Source organism: Ranitomeya variabilis, chromosome 3 (genome assembly GCF_051348905.1).
Source record: "Ranitomeya variabilis isolate aRanVar5 chromosome 3, aRanVar5.hap1, whole genome shotgun sequence".
Lineage (NCBI taxonomy): Eukaryota > Metazoa > Chordata > Amphibia > Anura > Dendrobatidae > Ranitomeya > Ranitomeya variabilis.
In genome coordinates this window covers 442,164,358-442,179,394 of record NC_135234.1, presented here as the reverse complement: position 1 = coordinate 442,179,394, position 15,037 = coordinate 442,164,358, and the positions used below count along the sequence as shown (strand labels likewise).

Below are 15,037 nucleotides of genomic sequence, written 5' to 3'. Positions count from 1 at the left end.
CATATATATATATATATAAATGTGCACATTTTGGAAGGATATAAAAACAACAATCGGCAAGATAAAATCACCAAAAATTTAGATAAAACCTATATAAGTAGATGTAGGGTATGCCAGAAAAGGAAATTAATATCAGGACTCTATGACATAGTAAAAATGTGATCCACGAGTGCTAAAAAAAAGGGGGTTTAAGAAGAAAATGTATCAAAAGTGAGCATATAACACAAAAATGTCCATGGGGTTTAAAATAAAATAACCCATAATACAATATCATCTGACCTCATGGCCAACCACCATAAACAGTGCAATACGCAAGCAAACAATGTGGTAAGTAACCAGAGAATAACACTGTGCAAAAGTAGCAATTTGTAAACAAGAGGGTGAGGAAGGGAGATAATTAAGAGAGTACCTGTACCTTAAATGGCAGCACCAAATCCAACCAAAGCACACCCCAGGGGTACAGGTACTCTCTTAATTATGTCCCTTCCTCACCCTCTTGTTTACAAATTGCTACTTTTGCACAGTGTTATTCTCTGGTTACTTACCACATTGTTTGCTTGCGTATTGCACTGTTTATGGTGGTTGGCCATGAGGTCAGATTATATTGTATTATGGGTTATTTTATTTTAAACCCCATGGACATTTTTGTGTTCTATGCTCACTTTTGATACATTTTATTCTTAAACCCCCTTTTTTTAGCACTCGTGGATCACATTTTTACTATGTCATAGAGTCCTGATATTAATTTCCTTTTCTGGCATACCCTACATCTACTTATATAGGTTTTATCTACATTTTTGGTGATTTTATCTTGCCGATTGTTGTTTTTATATCCTTCCAAAATGTGCACATTTATATATATATATATGTTGTTACCATTACATAATAAAGGAATATTGTAATTATTGTATACCCTTGCCATGTCTCTTTCTTGGAGTTAGGTCTCTAGCTCTGGTGGTTGGTGTTTCACTGCTTTCAAGTGGTCTCCACTTACTCTATTTGTTTTCACTGGGGTCTTCATAAGTGGATATTAAAAATATAGATTTTAATTTATAAATATATATTGCCCCTTTAGTGTTAACATTTTTTTGTCTATTATATTATGGGGGGCTACATCATACTATTATATTCTGTGGTGGGGCTGCATTATTCTCTCAGGGGACTACATTATATTATGGGGGGCTACATCATACTATATGAGGGGGCTACAGTATACTCTATGGGGGGGCTGCATTATATTCTGTGGTGGAAAAGCATTCTCTCAAGGGACTACATTATATTCTGTGGTGGGTTGCATTATACTATATGAGGGGGGCTGCATTATACCCTATGGGGGGTGCTACATTATATTCTATGGTGGGGACTGCTTCATACCTGAGGGGGTTGCATTATATTTTGTGGGGTGCTGCATTATATTCTATGAGAGGGGACCGCATTATATTTTATGAGGGGGCTACATTATATTCTGTGAGGGGGCTACCCCAACGCTTGCTACATAATTAAGATGTGTACTACCTTATATTAGACCCTGATATTAGTGCTTTTTACTGCACAATTGGTGGTCTTGTATCTATTTCTATGTAGCTACATAGTGGGCCCCAAGAATGATTTTCTCTGGTGGGCCCAAGGTGCTCCAGTCCGACGCTGCTTGTAGCTGCTGGTTTCTTCTTTGTAAAGGGGGGCTTCACCCTTACTTAGATTTCCATGTACTAAACAAAATTACGTTTAAAAATACTTACCCACTTCCACTCATTCCTGACCTATATAATCAGCTTACTGTAGCTAAATGGTTTTCTAAACATGATCTTAGAGGGGCTTATAATCTGAGACGCATTCGGGAGGGTGATGAGCAGAAGACAGCATTTGAGGATTTATTTTTGAATCTGTTCATGCCTTTTGGTTTAACCACTCACTATTACCCTGCAGATTAACTTGACATGGATTACGGAGTGGGACAGATCGACGGAGAGGTGAGGAATATTGCTGTTTTTTTATTTTTGGTTTATTACAGGAAAACGAGGGCTTCAATGGAATAGGCGTTAGGTGAACATAACTGTGTTTGTTATTTTTAAATAAAAATGGAAAAGTGTGTTTTGTTTTATTTCTAATAAAAGACTTTATTCTGGCTGTCTTAATTTACCATACAACAATAGGAATAGTAATGGATGTGTGTATTATAGACACCTATCCATTAGTAATCCATGGCCTTGATGTCACCTGACAATACAAAGGTGACATCAACTGCACAAATATGAACCCCTACAGGGCAAGTGGGAAGAGCCAGGCAAAGCACCAGAATTGGCGCATCTAATAGATGTGCCTTTTCTGGGCAGCTGCGGGCTGTTATTTTTAGGCTGGGGGGAGTCAATATCCATGGCCCCTTACCAGCCTGAGAATACCAGCCCCCAGTTGTCTGCTTTAGCAAGTCTGGTTGTCAAAAATGGGGGGGACCCCATGACATTTTTTTACATTATTTTTTTAAATAATTAAAAAAGCAGTGTGGGGATCCCTCTATTCTTGATAACCAGCCTTGCTGAAGCTGACAGCTGAGGGTTGCAGCCCCCAGCTGTGAGTTTTGCCTGGCTTGTTATCAAAAATAGGGGGGAACCCACGCAGGTTTTTTTTTAAATTATTTATCTCCAGCGTAGGATTGGCTGATAAATATTTCCATCATCTGCTCTTGCTGACACTGTTATTAGTGGCAGCAGTTGTCGGATGATGGGAGCAGTAGTCCCATCAGCTGGCATCAGTGACCGGAGTTAAACTGTATACCTTTGATTACAGCTGAGCACTCACGCTGTCTTTTGACAGCATGGGAACCGCGGCTCTCTGACCAGCGGGGATGGTTTCACCATGGATCAGAAGCAGTGATTGCCGCGCTGTCATGCATATGACAGTGTGTCAAACACTGTATTGTCGGGCCCCACATTCAAGTGAATGGGGTTCAGGTCCGCTCTGCTGGATGACAAGCTGTATGGACGCATCATGCAACCTTGCAGCCTCTAGATGTAGCGGAGCTGACAGTGAGGTCAGATTCTGCTGTCCTTGACTTTTCTGCAAAAAATACGCTGCAAAGAAGTCAACCTGAGTATTTGCAGCGTTTTTCACCCAAAAAAAAAAATGCTGAAAGAAGTGACATGCTCTGTCAAAAATATGCTGCAAAGCACAAAATCCTGATGACAATCTCATAGGCTTTGCTGGTACTGTAAAAAGCAGCTGAAAATTAGCATAAAAAACGCAGCAAAAACGCCCAGTGTGAACTTACCCTAATTTTTAAAAATACACCAAATATCGCTGGGAAAAAATAGTAGAAAACTGCATGTGAAAACATTCATTGTCCCAATAATTTGTGTGGATGTTGCCATATATTAGTTATGTAGGGACAAGAAAGATACTTTATATGAATTTCATTTAAATTCCTTTTTGTTTTAATATTTTTAGGATCATTTAAAGGATAAAGATAGCCACTTACTTAATATGTTTCTAGAAGAACTCAGTCAATTAAAAGACATGTTCCAAGTAATGGCAAGCAGTCCTCCTCTTCATGTGAATATGACTCCCACCATCAGTAAACTCTTTTGGATAAAAGGACTTCGAGCAAGAATCTCTGTAAGTAGATACATGGTGATGTTAAAGCTATATATACGATAGTATATTAAATAACCATGATGCTGAGATGAATAATATTACTTGCTGAAATAGGCGCTGAATTCATTAAGTGTGGCCATGCCCAAGTCTGCCCTGGCTGTCCCCAAACTTGGCCCATATCAACTGAGCTGAGTCAAACTGGTGAAAAATCATCTTAAATTGCAAAAATTTTGCTACTTTTCAAAGCTTTTACTCCATTTTTCTGGTGTAAAAACTTTGAAGAATTGGCCCTATTGTGCCTTTCTTTTACATGGCAGTATTTTATGGCCTAATCAAACATTAAAGTCAAATGTGCTCAGTATTAATATTGTATATTAAGAAAAAGTATATAAGTGTAGCATATAAAAAGTTGTTATGTTTCTTCCATCACAAGGCCAAATTCAGACATCTGTGAATCATGGTTCATGCACAGACCGTGATGTCTGGAATGACTGTTGGACTCCCAACCCCAGCTTAACAGTCCCTGGCATAAATGAGGTTGTTACTTTTGGGTCAGGAGACATGCAGCCAATCTGCAATGCATCGTGGTCTGTACTCGAGCCATCATGCATGGGCATCTAAATGTGGCCTAAATAAAGTGTGTCGGAAGAGCTTAGGATTAGTGATGAGCGAATATACTTGTTACTCGAGATTTCCTGAGCACGCTCGGGTGTCCTCCGAGTATTTTTTAGTGCTCGGATTGCCAGGTTGCTAGTGAATCCCCACATGTACTCAGCCTGGCTAACAGATGTAAATCATTCAGCTGCGGCAATAAAAACTAAATCTCCGAGCACTAAAAAATACTCGGAGGACAGCTGAGCATGTTCGGGAAATCTCGAGTAACGAGTATATTCGCTCATCACTACTTAGGATGAATACACCGTTCACTGATTTTGAAGGGAACCTGCCACTACACTGTTTACCTGCAGATGTTTTGGTGATCTAATGGTAAATGGCATTTCAATCATGTTAGGCCGGCTGTCATGCTGTAATCACTCCCTGCATCCCTCAGTGACAATGTAGGGCTGTATATAGGAGGCAGGCAGGTCATCCCCAAGTGGGATTCTGCCATTCAGTGAGACGGCTGAGAGAATCTTGAGAACTTGCAGTGTCCAGGCTGTAAGGATTCAGAAGCCTATTGTCACATAGAGTGAGCAAATCGAATATGAGTGATCGCATGATGACTACTCAAACCACTTGAGCTGTGTATAGGAGGGGTGCCAAACTGAATTCTTGCCCCGCTTTCTGTAAAACCTAGATTCAGGTCTGGACAACCTGCTGTGCAGCGTGTGTGCGCAGAGCATGATACACATAGATTACAGGAAGTGATTACAGCGCACTCACTGTGTAGTGAGCGGAGACTATAACACTCCCTACTGCTCCAGTAAATCTGCAACATATGATTTAAATACTACTTAACTACAAATTTCTAGGTGACAGGTTCCCTTTAGGCCACATTCACACATTCAGTATTGGTCAGTATTTTACCTCAGTATTTGTTACCAAAATCAGAAGTGGATGATAAATACAGAAGTGGTGACTAGGGTTGAGCGAAACGGGTCGTTCATTTTCAAAAGTCGCCGACTTTTGGCAAAGTCGGCGTCTCATGAAACCGAGCCGATCCCAGCGTTGCATCGGCCATGCGGTACGCGACTTTCGCGCCAAAGTCGCGTTTCAATGACACGAAAAGCGCTATTTCTCAGCCAATGAAGGTGAACGCAGAGTGTGGGCAGCGTGATGACATAGATCTCAGTCCCCACCATCTTAGAGAAGGGCATTGCAGTGATTGGCTTGCTTTCTGCGGCGTCACAGGGGCTATAAAGGGGCGTTCCCGCCGACCGCCATCTTACTGCTGCTGATCTGAGCGTAGGGAGAGGTTGATGCCGCTTCTTCAGAAGCAGGGATAGTGATAGGCAGGGTACATAAAGCTGCAAACCGCTTGTGCTGTAGCGATTTCCACTGTCCAACACCACCTTTTGTTTGCAGGGACAGTGGAAGCTACGTTTTTTTTTCCTCAGCGCTGTCGCTCATTGGGCTGCCCTAGAAGGCTCCCTGACCCTGATAGCTGCGTTGCTGTGCCTGTGTGTGTACGACGCTGTGCAAACCAACTGCTTTTTTCAAAGCACAAATCCTCTTGTTCCTTCCTTTCTGCACAGCTATCTTTTTTGTTTGTCCACACTTTTTATTTAATTTGTGCATCAGTCCACTCCTTATTGCTGCCTGCCATACCTGGCTGAGATTACTGCAGGGAGATAGTAATTGTAGGACAGTCCCTGTTTTTTTTTTTTTTTTTTTGTGGGAGATTAAGATTGGCATTTCTGCTAGAGTGCCATCCCTGTGTGTGCCATCTTTCACTCAGTGGGCCATAGAAAGCCTATTTATTTTTTTGCTTTATTTGGGTTCTAAAATCTACCTGAAAAAAAATCACTACATCAATCAGTGGGAGAAAAATATTGGCCTCAGGGCTTGTGTGCCACTCCTGACTCCTGTGTGTGCCATCTCTCACTCAGTGGGCCATAGAAAGCCTTTTTTTTTTTATTATTTGGTTTCTAAAGTCTCCCTGAAAAAAAAAAAAAATTCAAACAGTGGGAGATTAATATTGCCCTTTCTGCTTGTGTGCCACTCCTGACTCCTGTGTGTGCCATCTCTCACTCAGTGGGCCATAGAAAGCCTTTTTTTTTTTTTTATTTGGTTTCTAAAGTCTCCCTGAAAAAAAAATAAAATAAAACAGTTGGAGATTAATATTGCCCTTTCTGCTTGTGTGCCACTCCTGACTCCTGTGTGTGCCATCTCTCACTCAGTGGGCCATAGAAAGCCTTTTTTTTTATTATTTGGTTTCTAAAGTCTCCCTGAAAAAGAAAAAAAAAATAAAACAGTTGGAGATTAATATTGCCCTTTCTGCTTGTGTGCCACTCATGACTCCTGTGTGTGCCATCTCTCACTCAGTGGGCCATAGAAAGCCTATTTATTTTTTATTATTTGGTTTCTAAAGTCTCCCTGAAAAAGAAAAAAAAAAGAAAACAGTGGGAGACTAATATTGCCCTTTCTGCTTGTGTGCCACTCCTGACTCCTGTGTGTGCCATCTCTCACTCAGTGGGCCATAGAAAGCCTATTTATTTTTTTGCTTGATTTGGGTTCTAAAATCTACCTGAAAAAAAATCACTACATCAATCAGTGGGAGAAAAATATTGGCCTCAGGGCTTGTGTGCCACTCCTGACTCCTGTGTGTGCCATCTCTCACTCAGTGGGCCATAGAAAGCCTTTTTTTTATTATTTGGTTTCTGAAGTCTCCCTGAAAAAAAAAAAAAAATTCAAACAGTGGGAGATTAATATTGCCCTTTCTGCTTGTGTGCCACTCCTGACTCCTGTGTGTGCCATCTCTCACTCAGTGGGCCATAGAAAGCCTATTTATTTTTTATTATTTGGTTTCTAAAGTCTCCCTGAAAAAGAAAAAAAAAATAAAACAGTTGGAGATTAATATTGCCCTTTCTGCTTGTGTGCCACTCCTGACTCCTGTGTGTGCCATCTCTCACTCAGTGGGCCATAGAAAGCCTATTTATTTTTTATTATTTGGTTTCTAAAGTCTCCCTGAAAAAGAAAAAAAAAATAAAACAGTTGGAGATTAATATTGCCCTTTCTGCTTGTGTGCCACTCCTGACTCCTGTGTGTGCCATCTCTCACTCAGTGGGCCATAGAAAGCCTATTTATTTTTTTGCTTGATTTGGGTTCTAAAATCTACCTGAAAAAAAAATCACTACATCAATCAGTGGGAGAAAAATATTGGCCTCAGGGCTTGTGTGCCACTCCTGATTCCTGTGTGTGCCATCTCTCACTCAGTGGGCCATAGAAAGCCTTTTTTTTTTTTTTTATTTGGTTTCTAAAGTCTCCCTGAAAAAAAAATAAAATAAAACAGTTGGAGATTAATATTGCCCTTTCTGCTTGTGTGCCACTCCTGACTCCTGTGTGTGCCATCTCTCACTCAGTGGGCCATAGAAAGCCTTTTTTTTATTATTTGGTTTCTAAAGTCTCCCTGAAAAAGAAAAAAAAAATAAAACAGTTGGAGATTAATATTGCCCTTTCTGCTTGTGTGACACTCATGACTCCTGTGTGTGCCATCTCTCACTCAGTGGGCCATAGAAAGCCTATTTATTTTTTATTATTTGGTTTCTAAAGTCTCCCTGAAAAAGAAAAAAGAAATAAAACAGTTGGAGATTAATATTGCCCTTTCTGCTTGTGTGCCACTCCTGACTCCTGTGTGTGCCATCTCTCACTCAGTGGGCCATAGAAAGCCTATTTATTTTTTATTATTTGGTTTCTAAAGTCTCCCTGAAAAAGAAAAAAAAAATAAAACAGTGGGAGATTAATATTGCCCTTTCTGCTTGTGTGCCACTCCTGACTCCTGTGTGTGCCATCTCTCACTCAGTGGGCCATAGAAAGCCTATTTATTTTTTTGCTTGATTTGGGTTCTAAAATCTACCTGAAAAAAAATCACTACATCAATCAGTGGGAGAAAAATATTGGCCTCAGGGCTTGTGTGCCACTCCTGATTCCTGTGTGTGCCATCTCTCACTCAGTGGGCCATAGAAAGCCTTTTTTTTATTATTATTTGGTTTCTAAAGTCTCCCTGAAAAAAAAAAAAAAAAGAAAACAGTTGGAGATTAATATTGCCCTTTCTGCTTGTGTGCCACTCCTGACTCCTGTGTGTGCCATCTCTCACTCAGTGGGCCATAGAAAGCCTATTTATTTTTTATTATTTGGTTTCTAAAGTCTCCCTGAAAAAGAAAAAAAAAAGAAAACAGTGGGAGATTAATATTGACATTTGTGCTTGAGTGACAGTCCTGCGTGTGGCATCTCTGTGATTTGGTGCCACAGAAAACAGAGTGTGTAACATTGTGCCTGATTTTCCTTGTGGTCTCACCAACCTGTTAAGGGATATTGAAATCATACTGAAGTTATAGCTCACCGTGTAAGTTGTTTGACAGCAACAAATAAAGTTACTTAGGTTAAGTTTTTAAAACAATGAGGAAGTCTGGTGCAAGAGGTCGTCGTGGCCGTGGGCGTTCATTGTCAGCTGGTAATGATGGTAGTGGTAGTGGAGCATCAGGTGGTCGTGGGGATAAAAATATTCCACCTAAGTCTGGAGCTGTGGAGCCAGTTTCGTCGTCTGGCTACACAAGGCCTCGAACGCTCTCTTTTCTGGGAGTAGGAAAACCGCTTTTAAAGGCGGAGCAGCAACAGCAAGTTTTGGCTTACATTGCAGACTCAGCCTCTAGCTCTTTTGCCTCCTCTTCTGAAACTGGTAAATGTAAAAGCAGCGCGTCGCTTGTGGATGTTCACGGTCAGGGACAAGTCGCTTCCTTGTCTTCTTCAGCAAAAACTACAACAAGAGAGAAGGATGCAGCAGGCGACACAACGGGTAACTCCATGGAGCTCTTTACACATACCGTCCCTGGCTTAGAAAGTGAAACACTTAACAGGCCATGCCCATTACAAGTATATTCTGACATGGAGTGCACTGATGCACAGCCACAGCCAGAGTACTATGCTGCTCCTTTGACTCAGACCACCACATTGCCCTCTCAGGGTACTGATCCACAATCAGACCCTGATGAGACTATGTTGCCCCGCCACGAACGCTATACCACCGACCGACACAGTGACACAGACGAAGTTGCACACGAGCTCGAAGAGGAGGTAATAGATGACCCAGTTGTTGACCCCGATTGGCAGCCATTGGGGGAACAGGGTGCAGGCGGCAGTAGTTCAGAAGCGGAGGTGGAGGAGGGGCCGCAGCAGGCATCAACATCGTAACAGGTTCCATCTGCCGGGCCCGTATCTGGCCCAAAACGCGTGTCAAAGCCAAAACCTGTTGGAGGGCAGCGTGGCCATCCGGTTAAAGCTCAGTCTGCAATCCCTGAAAAGGGATCCGATGCTAGGAAGAGTGCAGTCTGGCATTTTTTTAAACAACATCCAATTGATCAGCGCAAAGTCATCTGTCAAAAATGTTCAACTAGCTTAAGCAGAGGTCAGAATCTGAAAAGTCTAAATACTAGTTGCATGCATAGACACTTAACCACCATGCATTTTCAAGCCTGGACTAACTACCAAACGTCCCTTAAGGTTGTAGCACCCTCGGCCAATGAAGCTAGTCAGCAACGCAACATCCCTTCCGTCACTGTAAGGCCACCATTTTCCGCACCACCGGCAGTATCTGTGCAGGTTTCTTTGCCAGCCAAAAGCAGTCAGGGTCAGGGAATCACCAGTTTTGTAGGAGGAAATATTGCATCTAGGGCACCGGCGGAAACAATACCGTCTCCAACCGTCTCTCAGTCTGCCATGTACACCGGCACACCCAAAAGTTCCACGATCTCCAGCTCTCCAGTCCAGCTCACCCTACATGAGACTCTGGTTAGAAAAAGGAAGTACTTATCCTCGCATCCGCGTACACAGGGTTTTAACGCCCACATAGCTAGACTAATCTCGTTAGAGATGATGCCCTTTCAAAGCCCTGATGGAGTACGCTGAACCACGATACGAGCTACCCAGTCGACACTTTTTTTCCAGAAAAGCCATCCCAGCCCTGCACCAGCATGTTAAACAGCGCATCGTCCATGCACTCAGGCAATCTGTGAGTACAAAGGTGCACCTGACTACAGATGCATGGACCAGTAGGCATGGCCAGGGACGTTATGTGTCCATCACGGCACACTGGGTGAATGTGGTGGATGCAGGGTCCACAGGGGACATCAATTTCGGGACAGTTGTGCCTAGCCCACGGTCTAGGAAACAGTTGGCTGTAGGCGTTCGCACCCCCTCCTCCTCCTCCTCCTCGTCCTCCTGCAGAAGCTACAGCTCTTCCACAGACCGCAGTCGGCCAACCACTCCATCGGCAGATGACACTGTTGCACACCAGTTGTCCCATTATGGGCCAGCTACTGGCAAGCGTCAGCAGGCTGTATTGGCTATGAAGTGTTTGGGCGACAACAGACACACCGCCGAAGTTCTGTCCGAGTTCTTGCAACAAGAAACGCAGTCGTGGCTGGGCACAGTAGATCTTGAGGCAGGCAAGGTAGTGAGTGATAACGGAAGGAATTTCATGGCTGCCATCTCCCTTTCCCAACTGAAACACATTCCTTGCCTGGCTCACACCTTAAACCTGGTGGTGCAGTGCTTATTGAAAACTTATCCTGGGTTCTCCGACCTGCTCCTCAAAGTGCGTGGACTTTGCTCACATATCCGACGTTCGCCTGTACACTCCAGCCGTATGCAGACCTATCAGCGGTCTTTGAACCTTCCCCAGCATCACCTAATCATAGACGTTGCAACAAGGTGGAACTCAACACTGCACATGCTTCAGAGACTGTGCCAACAGAGGCGGGCTGTTATGTTTTTGTGGGAGGATACACATACACGGGCAGGCAGTAGGATGGCAGACATGGAGTTGTCAGGTGTGCAGTGGTCGAAGATACAAGACATGTGTCAAGTCCTTCAGTGTTTTGAGGAATGCACACGGCTGGTTAGTGCAGACAACGCCATAATAAGCATGAGCATCCCCCTAATGCGTCTGCTGATGCAAAGTTTGACGCACATAAAGGATCAGGCGTCTGCACCAGAGGAAGAGGAAAGCCTTGATGACAGTCAGCCATTGTCTGGTCAGGGCAGTGTACAGGACGAGGTAGCGGGCGAAGAGGAGGTGGAGGACGAGGAGGATGATGGGGATGAGTATATTTTTAATGCGGAAGCTTTCCCGGGGGCACTGGAAATTGGTTGCGTGGCAAGGCCGGGTTCTGGTTTTTTGAGGGACACAAGTGACGTAGATTTGCCTGAAACTGCCCCTCAACCAATCACAACCGGAGATTTGACAACTGGAACTTTGGCCCACATGGCGGATTATGCCTTACGTATCCTAAAAAGGGACACACGCATTACGAAAATGATGAACGATGATGATTACTGGTTGGCCTGCCTCCTTGATCCACGCTATAAAGGCAAATTGCAAAATATTATGCCACATGAGAACTTGGAACTAATATTAGCAACCAAACAATCAACTCTTGTTGACCGTTTGCTTCAGGCATTCCCAGCACACAGCGCACGTGATCGTTCTCGCACGAGCTCCAGGGGGCAGCAGACTAGGAGTGTTAGGGGTGCACACATCAGAAGTGGCGTTGGACAGAGGGGTTTTCTGACCAGGTTGTGGAGTGATTTTGCTATGACCGCAGACAGGACAGGTACTGCTGCATCAATTGAAAGTGACAGGTGACAACATTTGTCCAGTATGGTTACTAACTATTTTTCATCCCTTATCGATGTTATCCCTCAACCGTCATTTCCATTTGATTACTGGGCATCAAAATTAGACACCTGGCCAGAATTGGCAGAATATGCATTGCAGGAGCTTGTTTGCCCGGCAGCAAGTGTCCTATCAGAAAGAGTATTCAGTGCTGCAGGTTCAATATTAACCGAAAAAAGGACTCGTGTGGCTACCCAAAATGTTGACGATCTAACATTCATTAAAATGAACCACAACTGGATTTCAAAATCTTTTGCCCCACCTTGCCCGGCCGACACCTAGCTTTCCTATGAAAAGCTCTTGCCTGTGGACTACTGTGAATTACTTTTCTAATGTCTAATTTTCTGCAGCTGATTGTCCAGCATACGACATGTTTACACCTCCCTAAATGGCCAAACTCCCCACACGGGGCCGTGGTATCGCGACTTGGCGCAAGCACCCGTGAGACTGCTGTTTGTCTGAAGAGGTGGGTGTGCTCGCTTTTGGTCGACGGCATTGCTACTGGGTCCCTCATAGTACAATAAAGTGTCTCTGGCGGTGGTGGTGCGCACCCAACGTCAGACACACTGTTGTAACATGAGGGGCCCTGGGCCTGTACCGCCGGCCACAAGAGAGTTCACCCACCCCCAGGTCAAACATTGCTCTACCACTTCCACAGTTATCTCTCACACTTCCACCAATGTTTAGTCTATGCGCTGACATCCTTCCATACCTGCCACTGACAATACCATTGTGTTGACATGTATGATGGTACTTAACATAGTCAGGGGCAGTGTCCTCTATTTACCACAGTAAATACTTTGCGCTAAATTAGTAGGTCTGAAACAACGCAGAGGATCCCACCCCTGAACCTAATGATTGCACCCTTTAGTGTTTTTGTTTTGTTTTCATGCGAGACATTCACATTTAATTTTTGTTTTTGACTACTAATTGGCAGACACTCATTACAATCGGCCTCCACTGACCAGACCACTGCTGCCCGTGTACCCCTGGAACCAATTATAAAGTGCCTACAGCCAGCCCATTTTATTGTGTTAGGCCTTCGAAGCCTGTCTGCGGTCCCTCCTTCCACTAGGCCTCCACTGACCAGACCACTGCTGCCCGTGTACCCCTGGAACCAATTATAAAGTGCCTACAGCCAGCCCATTTTATTGTGTTAGGCCTTCGAAGCCTGTCTGCGGTCCCTCCTTCCACTAGGCCTCCACTGACCAGACCACTGCTGCCCGTGTACCCCTGGAACCAATTATAAAGTGCCTACAGCCAGCCCATTTTATTGTGTTAGGCCTTCGAAGCCTGTCTGCGGTCCCTCCTTCCACTAGGCCTCCACTGACCAGACCACTGCTGCCCGTTTACCCCTGGAACCAATTATAAAGTGCCTACAGCCAGCCCATTTTATTGTGTTAGGCCTTCGAAGCCTGTCTGCGGTCCCTCCTTCCACTAGGCCTCCACTGACCAGACCACTGTCTGCGGTCCCTCCTTCCACTAGGCCTCCACTGACCAGACCACTGCTGCCCGTGTACCCCTGGAACCAATTATAAAGTGCCTACAGCCAGCCCATTTTATTGTGTTAGGCCTTCGAAGCCTGTCTGCGGTCCCTCCTTCCACTAGGCCTCCACTGACCTGACCACTGCTGCCCGTGTACCCCTGGAACCTATTTTACAGTGCCTACAGCCCGCCCATTTTAGTATGTTAGGCCTTGGAAGCCTGTCTGCGGTCCCTCCTTCCACTAGGCCTCCACTCACCTGACCACTGCTGCCCGTGTACCCCTGGAACCTATTTTACAGTGCTTAGAGCCTATTGTTTTATTTTATTTAATATTAATAAAGCCATGATGGACTACGCTGTACCACGCTATGAGCTACCCAGTTGACAATTCTTTTGCGAGAAAAGCCATCCCACCCCTCCACCAGCATGTTAAAGACCACATTGTCCTTTCATTCTGTCAATCTGTGAGTCCAAAGGTACACCTGACAACAGACACATGGAGCGGAAGGCATGGCCACGGAAGGTTACGTGTCCTTTGTGGCGCAATGGGTTAATGTATTGCATGCATGGTCCACACAGGGGACAGCCTGGTAAGTCTGTCTGCAGTCCCTAATTCAAGTTGTCCTCAAATGAATAAATCTGAGCTTCTACCTTCTGGCTCTGATTAACTGCTGTTTTTAAAAAAAATTGTTGGTTCCGGCCTACTAACGGTGTCTGCCCCTGCCTGGTGGTGTCCTCAACTGAATAAAGCTGAGCTTCTACCTTCTGGCTCTGATTAAGCTTTTTTTTTTTTTTTTAATTGCTGGATGGGGCCTAATACCTCTGTTTGCTGCTCCCTGGTGTTTGTCCTCAACTGAATAAAGCTGAGCTTCTACCTTCTGGCTCTGATTAACTGCTGTTTTTTTAAAAATTGGTGGTTAGGGCCTACTAACGGTGTCTGCCCCTCCCTGGTGTTGCCCTCAACTGAATACAGCTGAGCTTCTACCTTCTGGCTCTGATTAACTGCTGTTTTTTAAAAGATTGGTGGTTCCGGCCTACTAACGGTGTCTGCCCCTGCCTGGTGTTGTCCTCAACTGAATAAAGCTGAGCTTCAACCTTCTGGCTCTCATTAAGTGCTGTGTTTTTAAAAATTGGTGGTTAGGGCCTACTAACGGTGTCTGCCCCTCCCTGGTGTTGCCCTCAACTGAATACAGCTGAGCTTCTACCTTCTGGCTCTGATTAACTGCTGTTTTTTAAAAGATTGGTGGTTCCGGCCTACTAACGGTGTCTGCCCCTGCCTGGTGTTGTCCTCAACTGAATAAAGCTGAGCTTCTACCTTCTGGCTCTGATTAACTGCTGTTTTTTTTTTTTTTTTTTTTTTTTTTTTTAAATTGCTGGATGGGGCCTAATACCTCTGTTTGCTGCTCCCTGGTGCTTGTCCTCAACTGAATAAAGCTGAGCTTCTACCTTCTGGCTCTCATTAAGTGCTGTTTTTTAAAAGATTGGTGGTTCCGGCCTACTAACGGTGTCTGCCCCGCCTGGTGTTGTCCTCAACTGAATAAATCTGAGCTTCTACCTTCTGGCTCTGATTAACTGCTGTTTTTAAAAAAAATTGTTGGTTCCGGCCTACTAACGGTGTCTGCCCCTGCCTGG

At 44.3% G+C, this 15,037-nt stretch overlaps 1 protein-coding gene across 1 annotated transcript in view; it reads left to right on the top strand.

The window, feature by feature from the left end:
• The window catches only part of LOC143817709 (uncharacterized), a 281,558-nt gene that overhangs the window by 140,729 nt on the left and 125,792 nt on the right, over nt 1-15,037 (top strand). The window contains exon 13 of the mRNA XM_077299196.1: nt 3,442-3,609. Within this exon, the coding sequence (XP_077155311.1) occupies nt 3,442-3,609 (168 nt within the window). The remainder of the gene's footprint in view (nt 1-3,441; nt 3,610-15,037) is intronic.